This window comes from Corvus brachyrhynchos, unplaced genomic scaffold (genome assembly GCF_000691975.1).
Source record: "Corvus brachyrhynchos isolate BGI_N302 unplaced genomic scaffold, ASM69197v1 scaffold53, whole genome shotgun sequence".
Taxonomy (NCBI): Eukaryota; Metazoa; Chordata; class Aves; order Passeriformes; family Corvidae; genus Corvus; species Corvus brachyrhynchos.
Genome location: NW_008237681.1, coordinates 7,568,257 through 7,583,197, shown reverse-complemented (window position 1 = coordinate 7,583,197; position 14,941 = coordinate 7,568,257). Strand labels below are relative to the sequence as shown.

At 41.0% G+C, this 14,941-nt stretch overlaps 2 protein-coding genes across 5 annotated transcripts in view; one reads left to right on the top strand and one right to left on the bottom strand.

Moving 5' to 3' along the window:
• TAX1BP1 (Tax1 binding protein 1) overlaps window positions 1-1,661 on the top strand; it is a 55,186-nt gene extending 53,525 nt beyond the window's left edge. For all 4 annotated transcript variants that reach the window (XM_008632020.2, XM_008632021.2, XM_017732167.1 and 1 more), the window contains one exon: window positions 517-1,661. In XM_008632020.2, coding sequence (XP_008630242.1) covers window positions 517-718 — 202 coding nt within the window. In that variant the 3' untranslated portion in view covers window positions 719-1,661. The remainder of the gene's footprint in view (window positions 1-516) is intronic.
• Window positions 1,662-2,157: 496 nt separating this feature from the next.
• The window catches only part of JAZF1 (JAZF zinc finger 1), an 84,954-nt gene continuing 72,170 nt past the window's right edge, over window positions 2,158-14,941 (bottom strand). The window contains exons 3-4 of the mRNA XM_017732169.1: window positions 10,916-11,085; window positions 2,158-4,495 (exon numbers count right to left, since the gene is read on the bottom strand). Of these exons, the coding sequence (XP_017587658.1) occupies window positions 4,319-4,495; window positions 10,916-11,085 (347 nt within the window). The 3' untranslated portion in view covers window positions 2,158-4,318. The remainder of the gene's footprint in view (window positions 4,496-10,915; window positions 11,086-14,941) is intronic.

The following is a 14,941-nucleotide window of genomic DNA, read 5'->3' as shown; positions in this document are numbered from 1 at the left end:
GAGAATATGCCGTGAGACTGGGCAGGGTGTTCGTGCTATTCCTTACATTGATGGAATTTGGACAATTTTTTAGTAAATGAATGAATAACTTTTGTTTTTTCTCCTCTCTTGCCAACCTAATTGTGAACCTAAGTTTAGAGCTTTTATAAAGTGTTATGTTTGCTAAGAGCAAGCATTTATGAGCAGAGAGAGTGGTTTCCCATGAAACTGTTTGGCCATTAAGGCATTCAGTAGATTTGTGTTCAGTGGTAGCTGGAATAAGGTCAAAATTATGTTGCTTTTAAAATGCCAGGTTATTTTGGAATTTGTGTGTAAAACTGCTCTGACTGTATCGAGTGCTTTGGCAAAAACATTTAAATGAACTGGATGATACTTAGATACAAAGTCCACTCAAATTTAAGTTGGTAGTAAAGTTCTTAATGTTGGTGGCAGCAGGACCCTGCTTTTAGTTTGCATTAACAGAATAAGTAGAAATAAACTGTTCCCTTTTTTTTCTCTCTCCGCCTCCTCGTGAAGCTTTGATGTGCACAAGAAATGCCCTCTCTGCGACGTGGTGTTTCCCCCGAACTACGACCAGAGCAAGTTTGAGGAGCACGTTGAGAGCCACTGGAAGGTGTGTCCCATGTGCAGCGAGCAGTTCCCACCTGACTACGACCAGCAAGGCTTTGAGAGGCACGTCCAGACGCACTTTGATCAGAACGTATTAAATTTTGATTAAATACTTTGTTTTGCAGTGTAGCTTAAAACCCCACCACTCTGAGTAGTCCACCTCCGGAACAAAAGCAGTGCAGCTTTCTGTAACAGTGCAAACTTCTGATTAAAAGCTCATGTACTCTAATGGGAGCCGTGGCTCTAAGCTGCTATGGGGTTCTTTTCTCTCTCTGCCTGACATTGTACTAAGGAGACCCACAGCCTCCCACCTTGTTGTGTATGTAGCTATTTATTCCCCTACTTAGTGGAATTTCTTCCCCTACTTAGTGGAATGCCTAAGGACACAGGAATGACTGGGCCTCAGAAAAAATGAGACTGGCTTCATGGTGTTCTTCAGCTACACTTAAAAAAGGTCACCAAACACCTGTGGTTTCTCTTAACATTGACAACTGAGGCACAATTAAAAATGTAATAAGCAGGTGTTTCTCCTAGCAAATCCATGTAGTTTTTCTCTGAGTAACACTTAAATTGGAAAGTTACATTACTTACCCTATGAAAATATAGTTTTCTAGTACATTTCTGAGATATAGATGCATGTACTGTGAGATTCCAGGCTTGCAACAAAAGGAATGGCAAATACTTCAGTTTCACAACTAGAATGTTTGCCTTAAGGGGTAACGTTAAATGAGGTACGTTATACTTTAAGGCAGTGGTTTTGAGTTGAAAGAAACTGCTGTGCTTAAATGCCTAAAAGTAATTGTTTAAAAAAGTCACTGCCATTATGTTGCCGTTTTATTCAGTAGAAAATATTGTTCTATTTTCTCAACAGTGGATTGTGTTCCTTCTGGCTTTTAAAACCTTTTGCGTTTTAACTTTATGTATTTCTTTCCAATAAGTAAAAACGTGTGTATATCTAAACATTTTATATTTACTTTAACTGTATTAAGTAAATTTGCTTCCCACTTGTTGTACAGTAGTCTTGTTACATTAAAAGCAGAATTATTCATGGAGTCAGTGGTCTATTTTTCCTGCTGCCCATTTTGAAATTAAACAGAACGTAGATTTTACTTAGGAGTGAATATGACTCAGCATTGTATGACAGAGAAGGGGCTGGTTGTTCCTCACATCTATTTATGTTCTTTCTTTGAGAGGGAGACTCTGGGATTAAGGCTTGGAGTAGCTTCTGTTGTCTGCAGTTCTCTCATGATATCCAGTTAATGCAGGAGTTACTAAAAACTGCATGACATGGAGGAATTGCTGTGTTCTGGGCAGCAGCAACTCATCAGTGCTCGTGTGCCAGTTGCAGTCTAAAGAGGGGGCCTGAGGTAGAGCATGGAAGTACTGAATGCGCATCTTTTGTCAAGTTGCTTTTCTTACTGCAACTCAACAGCAGATGAAAACAGAACAGGCTCCAAGAGTTTGATGATACCAAAGTAAAATAAACAAATTAAAGACTATACACAGCCCAAGAACTTGACTCTTCGGTTAGGAATGACAATAGAGCAGTCTTTTTAGGTCAGAGGCAGTTTATTTTAAATGTGATTTGATTTACATTTATAAGCAGCTTTCCTGACAGGAATTCTTTAAGTTGCCTTCAGTTCTAAAACAAACCTCTGTCACTTTCAAACTTAAAGTACTTTGTCCCCAACAAAACATATGAAAATATAATTTAAAGCACACTTTTCACAGACACAGTACAATACATTCACTATACACAGTATAACAAAATAGTCCCATCTTTACCTGTTAATAATACTGTCACAATGAATAGGTAAATAGAAACTGGAATTTAATTTTTATAGTTGAAAGGAATTTACATGCAACAATGACGTTTTACAACTGTTTAGCTGTTGAACGAACTCCCCCAGCCTGTAGTTCTTGCACTAGGAGCAGAGCCAAAATGTGTTTGTTGGCCAGATCTGTTGCCAAAGCTGCAGAAGGTGGGAAGTGGCCACCCGGGGCCTTGTGTGTACCAGTAACTCTCATGTCTGGATCATCCTCTAAACCCGGCTGTCACGGTCACCTCTCTGGGATCTGAGAGAGGGATGTTTCACTTCACTTCGGCTGTTCTAAACGCTCATTAGGATGATTCTTTCGTTTTTTTAATGAGATTTATACTCTGCTGGAGAATAGGTAATTGTCATCCTTAAAAAGTTTTCCTTTAAAGCTTTGGAAACAAAACAGGGAAAGCTCATTCCTCCTTTATGTGAGCTTTCTTTTGCACTTAAAAGAACAGGAACCAAGCCAAGGCGATGACTGTGTTAACACTGGGAGTTCCTCCCTCACCCTTGCCAGGCAAAGGAGTGTTCAAGGCCGGGGCTGGTGGAAGGTGCCCACCCTCTGCTCCCAGCCAGCTGAACTCCAGGAATAGCACTTGTGAGAAGAATGCTCAAGGCAGGATGGCAAGCAACAAATGTTCAGGTATGGTCCAGACACGAAGCACTCTCATGTTGGCTTTTAAGTCAGTCTCTGACCACCTGCTGCAAGAAGCACTTAATCTTCAGTAAGGCTCAAATGTCATTATTTCAGCAAAATTAATTGTAAAGCTAAACAGACACTTCCATATGGAATGTGGTGACCTACAATGAGAAGCAAAAAATGCACAAAGAAAATCTCAAAACAATGAATGTGAGGGAGAGGCATTAGAACTCCCTCAGCACAACTAACGGACCTCCTTAAACCATGCGCTGAATTTCTCATTTTTATTTGCAACCGCAGCACATGCTTGTACAGTAGTTGCAAGAATTGGCAACACATAAAACATTAAATCTGTTGGCAATAGAGAACTACAAAGTGCTTCAAAACTTCATCTGAGATGAAGATAATTGTTTCTCACACACACATAAATTTGCACTTAAGTATTTCCAAGTGTCTTTCTAACAGATAGTTCAGGGGTAAATATTTAGTTGGACTGGGATATTGGTCCTCAAAAGTTTGATGGGCATGAACATAATATGACATCTTGTACAGAGAAAAAAATGTAATTGCTAACACTAAAGTGATTGTTTACTAGTTTGAATGGCAAGGTTTTCAGCATTTCAAGAGGGAGAAAAAAAAAAGATTTGCAAGATAATATAAAATACAGCAAGCACACCTTTTTATGTATGTTATTTAAGTATGAAAATATTTTTAGCATATTATGTTAAACATTCTTTCTTATTTATATTTCCATTACCTAAAAGACTTGCTACTCCACTGATAACTCCGTTATGTAAGGCATGTTAACTATAGTTTGACGAGGGCGGTACTGTTTTGGTTTTGCACACACATTGACAGATGCATCAAAAGTCTTCATCATGTTACAATCTTGAAAGGATGTCAGTGCCAAGCTCTCCTCCTCACGCTCCTGTCCCACACGTCAGTACAACTAAATACACAATGTCCCCCTAGTTCCTTTTTTTGTATTTTTGGAGAAAAATGTTCTGAAGAACCTATAGCTTTTATAGCACCTTATCTCAAAGTAATGAAAATGGGTATGATGATAACATGTGCAAATGTACAAAATCATTAACTCTACAAAGATACATCATTCCAAAATTACAGAAAATTTTAAAGCATGCATTTAATTTTTTTAAAGGGTTGCTGAGTGCTTCCCCTGAAAAAGGTGGCTGTTCTCAAAATCAGCAACTGCTGGTGAGGATTTCTTGGCACATTTGTGACCAGCATGTTATTGCTGCATCTTCCTGATGATCTCAGCAGACACGGGGGGATGGAAATTGATTGTGTGGTGCCGCAGGCCCTGAGCTGTCTTGTAACTCTTTCCACAGCGACATTTGAATGGTTTGCGTACGCGGATTTGTGTTCTGTGGCCGTTCTTGGCATGGTACTTGATACCGTTCACATTCTGTGAGGGAGAAGGGATATTGTCAGTGCTTGGCCAGGTGGACATGGGCTCTGCTTCCAGTTAAAAACTGAAAATGGATCAGCGTCATGAGCAAGATCCTATAAATTGCCATGAGCTCCTGCTGGGTGTTACACATGGGCTGTGCTTCCAAGGTACCAAGTGGGACAAGGAGAATAATCTGTGGGGTTCTCAAAACTCACCTACCTGGGTAATCCTGATTTCTATCTCCCAGTATACGTCACTTCCCAAAGAATACCAATTAATGGGCTCACACATGGTTGCTCTTTGCATCCTGACATCTTTTTCATATAGCACTGACAAATCTTATTCAGAGGTTCATTTACAAGCAAACAAAGAATTGGCATGAAGACTCGGGTCACACCTCTTTAAAGAGCTGAGACTCCCCCTATGGTGGGTCTGTTCTGTTTTGTGTCATTGTTTCTAGATACGTCTTTAAGCTCCAGCAAATTCTGATCGTTTACACATTGCCTCCAAAGAATTAACTGCAGGGAATGCTTAACTCAAAGACTTACACAGGACACTTAGAAAATAATTCAGAGAAGCTCTCTTCAAAATAACTATTGTTTGGGAATACTCCACAGCTAAAACTGGAGAGCTGATCCCCACTAGTGCAAAACACAACAACACCACACACACCCTGTTACACTGGCAAGGGCAGGAAACAGGCTACACTTCTGCCACATCAACCAAAAACCTTACTAAACATAAATCAAAGTAATGTCCCTGTCTTCCTTTACACGTATTTCTGGCAAAGATGGAAGAAGCTGTTGTGATCTCAGAAGCTGTTGTGATATTGTTCTATGTAGTATACCGAAGTCTCTCATCTGTTCCACTAAAAGAGCTTGGATTTTTGGATGAGTAAACAAAGGCATACTGTCTTTCATTTGAGCTTCTCCTAGGATGATACCAAAGAAGACAGCATTTGTGACCAAAAAAAACAGCTCAAGGCTCTCCTGTGTTCTCTCTAAAGTTTCCAGATATGTATCTCAGTATTTTTTTTAAGATTAAAAAAAAAAAAAGCTAAAATCAACAGCCTGGATATTAAACAACCCCCTCCATTAGGTCTTAGGGATTTTGTCTTTGCTGAACCACTGCCTGGTGTTACACGTAACAGAAAGTCCCCTTGGCTCTTTAAACAACAAGTTTTATCAATGTGCAGCTTACAGTAAGTGGAAGCTCCAGCTTGGAACTCACAGAAAAAAAGAGTCTCAAATATCCACCCTGGAAAAGGGGTGCAAGACTGCAAGCAACTGCTCTGCCCACAGATTCATGCTCCTCTCCTCCAGAGCATCCAGGCACTGAATCCTCACCTGAGGTTGCAAATCCAGCCTCTGAATTGTCCTTTACACCCTTAAAAATGCTGGACAACCCGTGCATAGTTGTCTCCTGAGATGTGGGAGCTGAGAATACCCCATCTCCGACACCAACCAGACACAGGAACACGAGCCATCAGGGCAGAGTTTGTCTGGGTGCAGAGCACTCAGAAGAGGCAGAAAGCTGTACCACCACAACTCCAAAAGCCAATCAAAGCTACACATCAGCCTCAAGAGCAGTCAAGTGAATTCTCTGCAAGTAATCTGAGATCCTGGGGTAGCTTTTGGATCATCTTGCACCTAGTTTCAACCTCCAGCACCCACAGAACTGTTGGGGTGCGGGGGCTGGGACTGCCACTGGATGGCATGAGGACTTCATAAGGCATCTGCCATCATCTGTGTACCTTTAAGGACCTATGCCTTCAAAAGAGGAGAAAATCTGGGTGTGACCTGCTAAACTTTTGCTACCGCAGTGAAATTTTAAAAACATGCCCTGTTATCTATAATAACAATATTTTCTTTAAAAAACCCTGTTCCTGTTTAAACTTTTAATTTTTCTAAGAAACCACTTCTGGATGCTTTTGAGCTGCTGTGAATTGCTACAGATGCCGTAAATCTGCAATCACAAATACCCTCACTATGCCATGATCTCATCCAGATTTTTTAATGATCCATCAGCCCCAGTACACCCCAGGCTTTGGTGAAGGGGGGGGGGGAAGTATTTTCAGGCAGAAAAATTTAAGGAGATTCTAAAGCAGAAACCTACGTGGGATGAATTAGGCCATGGAAGGTTTGAAAAACAGTAACCACGCATAGCATGAGGAGCTTGTGTAACGTGAAATTTGACCTGTACTTCTGTCTAAAAGGAAACTGGTGTTAGAATTACAGCGACTCTTCGGCACTTTTTCCACTGCTGCAATGTAAACACTTTGTTGTACGTCTGGGCTCAGTTTGCTGAGGTACAGCAAAAGCCACGGCCAAACTCGTACATCACTTTTATTGCTCTGGTTACTTAGGTTGCTCACTATTTACTCTCACAGATGATTGAGGAAGAAGATGGCAGTAGAAGGGCACTCTAAAAATCTGGAACAGGAGGAAACAATTATTAACCTGGGACCAGATCAGGAGGCGATAGAGAAGTTTAGACTGGCACTACCTGGTTTGCACGGACACAAAGGCCCTTGTTGGGCAGGGCCCCTTTTGCACGGCAGGACTCACAAAGGCACTACACTGCAGAGAACTTGGCAGCCCCACTTCAAGTAGGAAAAGACACCTCAAAAGGATGGTTTGAGTGATTTCTTGTTTCAGCCTTGGACATTTATACATGCTTTTGTAATCTTGGCTCTTCATCCTCAAGTTTTCTTTGTGGGTCTGGTTCCTCTGTTTGACTTGCAAGCTCTGGCTTGCTCCTTTCTTTCAAGTAAATTCCCTTGTTTCCCTCTCACTTCAATATTCTCCTTCCCTAAGCTCTGCTGGGTCTCACCACTCATAGGTCAGCCTTCCTGGGGGTTTGTGCCACCTGACAGGACCCTCATCCTTACACCTGCCAGACAGACGAGCCCAATGCCTCGGCAGCCTTGGGAGGTTTCACTTTTCCTCTTGCCCAAGGCCAAAGAAAAGTCACAGATATAAGCTACATTCTGTATGCACTGAAATCTATTCTTTTTATTACTAAATTTGCACAAACTAGAAAATTCAAGACAAATACTCTAGGGTTTTCTCTATGCTAGCATATATGCATTATTTTTGGGGTCTGTTGTATCTGCTATGTCTCAAACATCATTTGCTCTTTGGATGTTGCCTGAGTAAGTTTATCTACATCTTATATGCATTTCCAATGTCCTTCTCCAGACCTGGAGACCACCAAGGGGTATTAAATAAAAGGAAAACTAATCAACACCTTCATAAATCCCATTTTAGCTCCTACAGGTGGCATTTTGCAAAGCACATTAACTACTTGATATCCATACACTTCTTGACAGGGCATCTGAATTTGGATGTAAATCCGAAGTCTGGTGAGGGTGAACCCCACAGAAAAAAGGATAATACCTTTGGGTTCCTTTGAATAACACAGATGATTTTCTAAAAATCAAATTTCAGGCACCAAAGATGAATCACAGGAAGAAAAAAATATCCATAAACAGAAAACTATAAAGTAATTGTAACTTCATTTCTAGCTCAGTAAGCAAAATTAGAGAAGAAAGCAAGCTTCAGAACTTCAAAGACTTGTGTTTAAAGCATCTAGAAGTCAGTGTGTTTCACATTGATTTAGATGTTTCTGACTATCCCACAAAGAAATTTACATGTAATTTAAAGAAAAATATTTCCCCCAGGATCTGTGGCTTCTCAAGAAAATCTATGTCATATTATACAGAGTACCAATACCTATTACAAGCAAACAATTTTTAAAAATAAAAGTTCCTGAGGAACAACGAAATGCTTATGAGTATTTGCACTGCCTATGGGAAAGCGCCAGGAGACAGCAGCTGGGCAGGAGGCCAGCAGGGGCTTCTGATACACATCTGGGCTTGTGTATAAACATGTTCTCCTTACAGTTTCCATTGTCTGCCCCAGCCCATTCCTTGGGAGTATTTGTTGTACTCATTCTTGTCTTATTTACCTTTCCATAATGACTTTTCAGTGCAGAGGCCGTCTCTTATCCTTGAACATTGTTTGCAAAAAGGTGCCCCATCCCTACTGGGTCCTTTAAGCAGTACTGTAATACAAATAAAATCTCTAAAAATACCATTCTGCTTCTCAAACTTACGTCACCTAAGGCCAGACAAAAGAAAACTGTATATCCTCCTTTCCTCCTCGCTCCCTAAAGGAATGCATCCTTTCTCAGCCGTAAAGTGAGCCTGGCAGTTACTGTATGTGCATGTCTGTGTTCCTGTTTGGAGCACTATAATTGTTTTACAGTCCTGACTGTGATTATCCAGTACCCACCAGAAAATCCCAGGGCTTTGATCACAGGACTCCCTACCCAGACTCTGCAAATAATTCGTCGGACGAGTGGGTTAAGCAGAAGGAAGATAAAGAGGAAACAAGAAACACAGCTGACACAAAGCTAAAAGGAAGGAAACAAAGATAAAAATGCAAAAAGAAAAAAAATAGGCTGAAAATAAAAAAGGGAGGAAACAGAGCCCAGAGAAAAGAGAATGAGGTGAGGCAGAATTTAAGGAAATGTGTTTTCCTACGAGGACTAAACAGAGGTGAGTCTCTTAGGAGAATACGGTACTTTTTATTTGCTGCTGCTCCCTGTCAGCCCCTCTAAGGGTCATTAACTTCTTCCCCCGGCTGCTCTACCACTAATGGTGTACAAGATACCCCTTATAGACAGTCCTCCTGCATTTGAGATGAAGGTAGTGAGATAGCAGAAGCAGGCACAAACAGCTTGCTCATTTGGGCAATAAAAAGACAGAGGGCTGGCAGTCAAACAGAGAACAGACAGGATATAGCAAATTACAGGGTTCTCCTTCCAGCCTTTGCCATTAAGTGAATGTTTTCTGCAATGCATAGATGCCCTCTGGGCACATGACTTCTAAAAATCACCATGGCTTGTTTGCTTCCTGAGCTAGGGATTTAGCTTTTTATACCATACCCTCTGTCTGGCACAGCTCCTACCACACACAAGGAAAGTACTGATCATCAATAATGTGAGTTTATCTGCAAAGTAATACTTGCAAGTAGTCCAAAACCATCTTTCCCTGTGCCCTGGCCCTGGAAATGGTGTTCAGTTTTTCCAGTAACTGGAGAATAAACACTACATAGTTCAGGATAATCTCAGCAAAAAGAGTTGTATGTCACTAAGAAAACAGCACACTGCTTCCTTGTCCATGTCTTATGAAATAGTGTTGTCAGGGTTAAGTGGTCTGTACAGGAACCTGAGTCTTGTGATTTGCTGCTGTGGGAGCTGCTGCAGCATCACTGAAACAGATTTTCATCCACTACATGGTTTCATGCACAGTTTCTCCATTCTTGCCACAACTGTTTTATCTCAAATGCTATTTGGCCTTCCTATATTTCTATTTCATATTTCTGTTCCCTTTTAAGTCCCTACTTATCAGTTATTTAAAGGACAAGCCATAAAATACAATTAGTGAAAAACCAAGCCAGGCACCATGGTTTTTCTAGGGTGTAGGGTCAGCAGTTGGATTTTCCAGTAGTTCATGCAAAAACTCTAGAAAATGACTTAGAGGAAGTGTGCCAACACGCTACTTCCATTCCCAAATGTGAATGGTTAAAGAACACCATACTGAAGTGCAAGATGTTCAACACAATTTCATGTCTCTGCACTGATGCACGTGAAGCAACACTCCTGGTAACATCCTGGCATGTTCTACATCGGCCAGCTCAAGGTTCCAGTTTAGAAATCCTCCACTCACATAAAGAGACAAAAATTTCTCATGATGGAGAGCACGTAAAGAGTGGGGTGGGGTAGGGGGGCCAGGGAATTGTTTCCCAGGTGTCATGCAGAGGGATGCAAGCCCTGCACATGTGGTCACTGACAACTGTGCAGGCAGGTCACGGGAACTTGGACCTAGGACAGAATGATGCCAGAATTTCTCCAAGACTCAGTCTTCCCGAGGTGAATTCTGGCCTGCACGATGTTAACCACTACATTCCACACATCATCTTTATCAGAAAATGCACCCTGGGCACCATCTCACTAAAGAGGAGGTGATATCTCTAGCAGTTAAGCTGAAGGAATTCTTTCTGGCACAGATAGACAGAAGCTTTTTATTTCACGTTTCTGAAAGGGACACAAGAGCTTATTTTGCTTGTAGTAAGAGATTATTTTGCTCCTGCATTCTGCAGTTAATTTGTCTAAATAACACAAAGCTCGTTAAAATGTGTAAAGCAAAAGAGTTGCTGTATGTAATCTCTCTTGACAGACAGACATCCCTTGTAAAACTGATAAACTTGGCTGTGCTTGAGAGGAAACCAGTGAAAAAAATATTCTGCTAAAATGTCACAAAAATAATTGTGAAAAGTCTATTAAATGAGAATACTGCAAACTGATTTTAGAGGCTTCCCCCACCACCTACACCAGCAGGAAATGAGGTAGGTCTGCACTACTACTTACCTTATATCTTTTTTTACATCCAGGAACAGGACAGGCAAAAGGTTTCTCATCCCCTCCGTTCATGCACATTGAACTAAGGATAGCTTCAGAGCTGATAGCACTTTCTGTAGTCCAGGACTCATCACTGTCTGATTCTTCATAGTCTACTTCCTCCTCATCATATTCACTACCTAGAAAAGCAGAATAGTCAGATAAAACAAGAATAAATAAGAGCACAGCAAGATAACTCATTCTGCATTTATTACATCAGCTACAATGACTTGTAATTTCCCCACTTTTGTCTTTTCTGGAAGACAGTTATTTTAAATTTTATAACCCTATCTTTCTTGTAGTTATTTATTCCTTCATAAAGACACCAGTGGTTCTTTTTCTAATAACCAGGACAGGCATTATTAATATATCTTCATAAACTGTTAACTGCATGGCACAGAAAGTTCAAAGGACTGATTTTAAAATGCAGTTTCATTGCTTCTCAAACACCAGGATTCTTCCGTCTTTCCCAGTGCCCAAACAGAAAATGTGCTCCCTCCCCTCCTCCAATTAAAGCTAATTTTAAGGCATTTCTTTATGCAATACAATACTGAAGAGTGTAATTCTACAGATCATAAACAGTGTAAAATAATATGTTGACAAGTCCTAATGCATTTACTAGCCCTTTGGAATTAATAGGAATTATAGCACAACATTAATAAGAATTATATTGTAGCAATTATAGTTGTGAAATTCATTCCCTCAGGTGTGGGTATAAATTGCATTGTGTGGCTGCCCTGAACAGACCACATTATGTTCCAGATATGCTACGACAGCCATCTGAGCAGCTGGTGCTGAGTTTATTTATTATTTTTAATTGCAATAACTATTAATGAAATCCTCTGAAGAAGTTAAATGTGAAACAAGAGAAATTAGAAAAGCAGAATTCCAACTGTAAAAATACAGTTGAAAAAAGAAAAGCAGGGGAGGGAAGAGCCACAGCTGATTAAAAAGAAAATATATGCACAGAGGGAGAGAGGGAAAGCTGAGGGAAACTTCTGTGGTGTCAGCAGGAGGTGGTGCTGTGCTTCTCCTCCCCTTTCTTCTTTCCCTTTCCCAGCTCTGCTAAATTTTATCCTTTCTGCTGAAAGACAATTTGGCTCCAAGTGCTGGAATAGCTCCCGCTATTAAAGACAGTTATGTGACACTTGCATGGCTCTTCCCTCATGTGCCCTTTCAGTGCACGGCTCTGAGCAGCTCTACCCGCTGAGGGGAAAATGCAGACAGATGCCTCATGAAGTGACCTGAATTCACAGGGAAAATCCATCCTGCAAAGTACAGTGGGTTCTTAGCGGTGTTTCTGCTTCTGGTGAAACTCCCCACTTACTGTCTCTTTGGACTCCCCCCTTCCCCAGCATTCCCAGTCAGACTCAGCACTGAGTAACAACACGTGGCAGCTGGTAGCTGCCAGCACCCAGGACTCCTGAGCTTTGGTCAGGACAGATGTCAGGCTGTCCATGTTTCTTTCCCGTGGCTCCCATCTGCACAGGGTGGTGTGCAGATGAGGACAGAGGGATGGTTTCCCACCAGCGACAACTGTCGACATGAGCGCATGCACAGGCCCTGCAGCACATCTGGAAAACTCTGCCCTGCTGACTGCGGCTCCTCATCCCACTCTGAATGAGTGAGAGCCAAAGAAAGCATTATTGACCTCTTAAAATATTTCTGAACTCTAGGAACAGTTAACCTAAAATGAAGTTAAGAGTTGTTATAGTTTAATTAACTAATAAAAAAATGGAGGCAGAACCACAACTCTGCTTCTACGATTTCCTGCCCGTGATTGTATCTTGATGGAAAAAATTCCTCAAGCTGTTCCTTTCAAACCTTTTAGCTCAGTGGGGTTTTTTTAAAGCAAATGAAACAGAAAACCCTATTGTAAATACACATAGGCACTCCTAGGATGACAAAATACACTATTTCTAAACAGTGATACCAACAATTTCTGCCTTTATAATCACCCCCCTTGTGAGCCCCCTTAAGAGCGTGTGATTTCCGCCCAAATAGGATTTTGTACTCCTGAAGAAAACGTCATTTGAGACTGTATGGCATCTCGTAGGGACACCACTCCTTCTAGTGATGATAAGGAGTATGCTTTCATAAAGCAACAATCAGTGCTCTTTAAAACTTAATATACAATACAATGTATAAAAGAAGAGATACACAGAACAGTGGGGAGAAGCTGCAGTCAGTACTATTATGCATTTCCTTAGGTTTTCCTAAAGAGATTAAGGGGTGCTCTTTGAATTTTTCTAGTAACTTTGTACAGTAAGATCCAATTCTGTAAAAATGTTTGTCTGTACTTCACTCAAAGGCAGTCTCAGTGAAGGAGAGAGACAGACGAGACCAAACTGTGTGTGTAAGCATCTCTGAGATCAGACCATTCTTACGGTTTTCTTTTCATTGGCTTACCTGAAAAAAAATGCAAGATTTGGTCTAGTACACTCAAAACAGTTCTTTAACCAGTATAAGCAAATGCTCCATTGTCTTAAATTTTTAAATTCAGATGTCACTGCAGATTTTACAAATACAATAAGCTTTTTCATATGAATGACCATATAAATAGGTGTTTCTTCTTGCTCATAACAGTAATACTAAAGGTGCCGTATGACTTCATATGAAGCTGGAACTGCAGTCTATCACTGCTTTTATCTAAAAGTGTCTACTGAACTCAACTGCTTCTACTCTCTTAAAAAAATAAAATCCAAAAGCCATTAGAAATCCCAAAATGTATTTAAAAGGATCTTAATGTAAGGAAAATGCAAAAAAATTTACTGCCTTGAAAAAAAATCATTAGCAATAAAAATTCAACCTTAAAATAATTATGTTGTTTCAGTTGTTATAGAAAAACAACACCGATTTAGTCATGCTTTTAACTGATTCTGCCTCAGAATTTAATTTCCTCAGTTGTCAGTGTCTAAGAGCAGCAACCCATGTGGTGCCTCACTGACTGCGTGCAACACATCAGAGAGGGGGGAAATAAAACAAGAGGGAAAACAAAAAGCACAACGCGCAGGTTGGCGCTGCCATTATAAACAGCCCCTGGATGAGGTATTTTAATTAAGTGGTGCAGGGCTGAGCACGGTTTCTCTGCGAGGCCGTTCCCAGCCGGAGCAGGAGGCGCTGGCCCTGGGTTCCACATCAGGTGTACAAACTGCAACCTGAGCCCGGCTCCTCGGGCAGCGCTCCCGGGGACCAGCAGCGCGCTGAGGGGAAGTGCACGGCAGCGCACTTTGATCGAGACAGACTTAGTTAATTGCTTGCCTTTTTTTTTTTTTCTCCTCCTAAAAACTTGGTTGGTGTTTCAAAATTATATCTGTAAATATTTACTTTTTTAAAGGAAAAAAAAAAAAAATTAAGCACCTTTGCATCCAACCTATGGCCTGTTCCAGGGTGTAACAACTGCGTGACTTCGGGCATTGAGCTGAGCCCTTCCTGTAGCACAGGTGCCAATGGCTTCACCCTTTCTCCTCACGCTTGGGAAGTGGACTGAATGTTCCCCCCCCAGGTATTCAAAGGAAAAATATCAGAATTATGCTTCAGAAGTCTAAATAGCAAAAAAAACCTCCCCCAAAACTCAACGACACAGTGCTCAAAGACAAAGCATCTAAATATCTGGCTGATAGAGAAGCACATGCTTTCAGCAAGGCACTGTACAAACATACAATGTTATTACCATAACTAAATACTAGTTCTATCATAGCAAAAAACCTGCTCTCTATCTCTTTCCTCTGGCAATACTTTTTCTGAGGCTCCTTGCTAACTCATTACTCTTTAACATAATAACCAATTTTATCATCTGGCTTTCATCCAGAGACCCTACACAGTTCTACCTTGGCCTAACCTAAACCACTGCTTTCTTATCCAAATAACTCAGTAACATCTTCTTAATACTGCACGCACCCTCGCATGCAATATTCCCTCAGTCCTGGCCCACAAAGCCATTTCCCCACTCCTCGCTCCAGTGGCCTTGCCAAAAGACTCACTTCATCTGTGCTG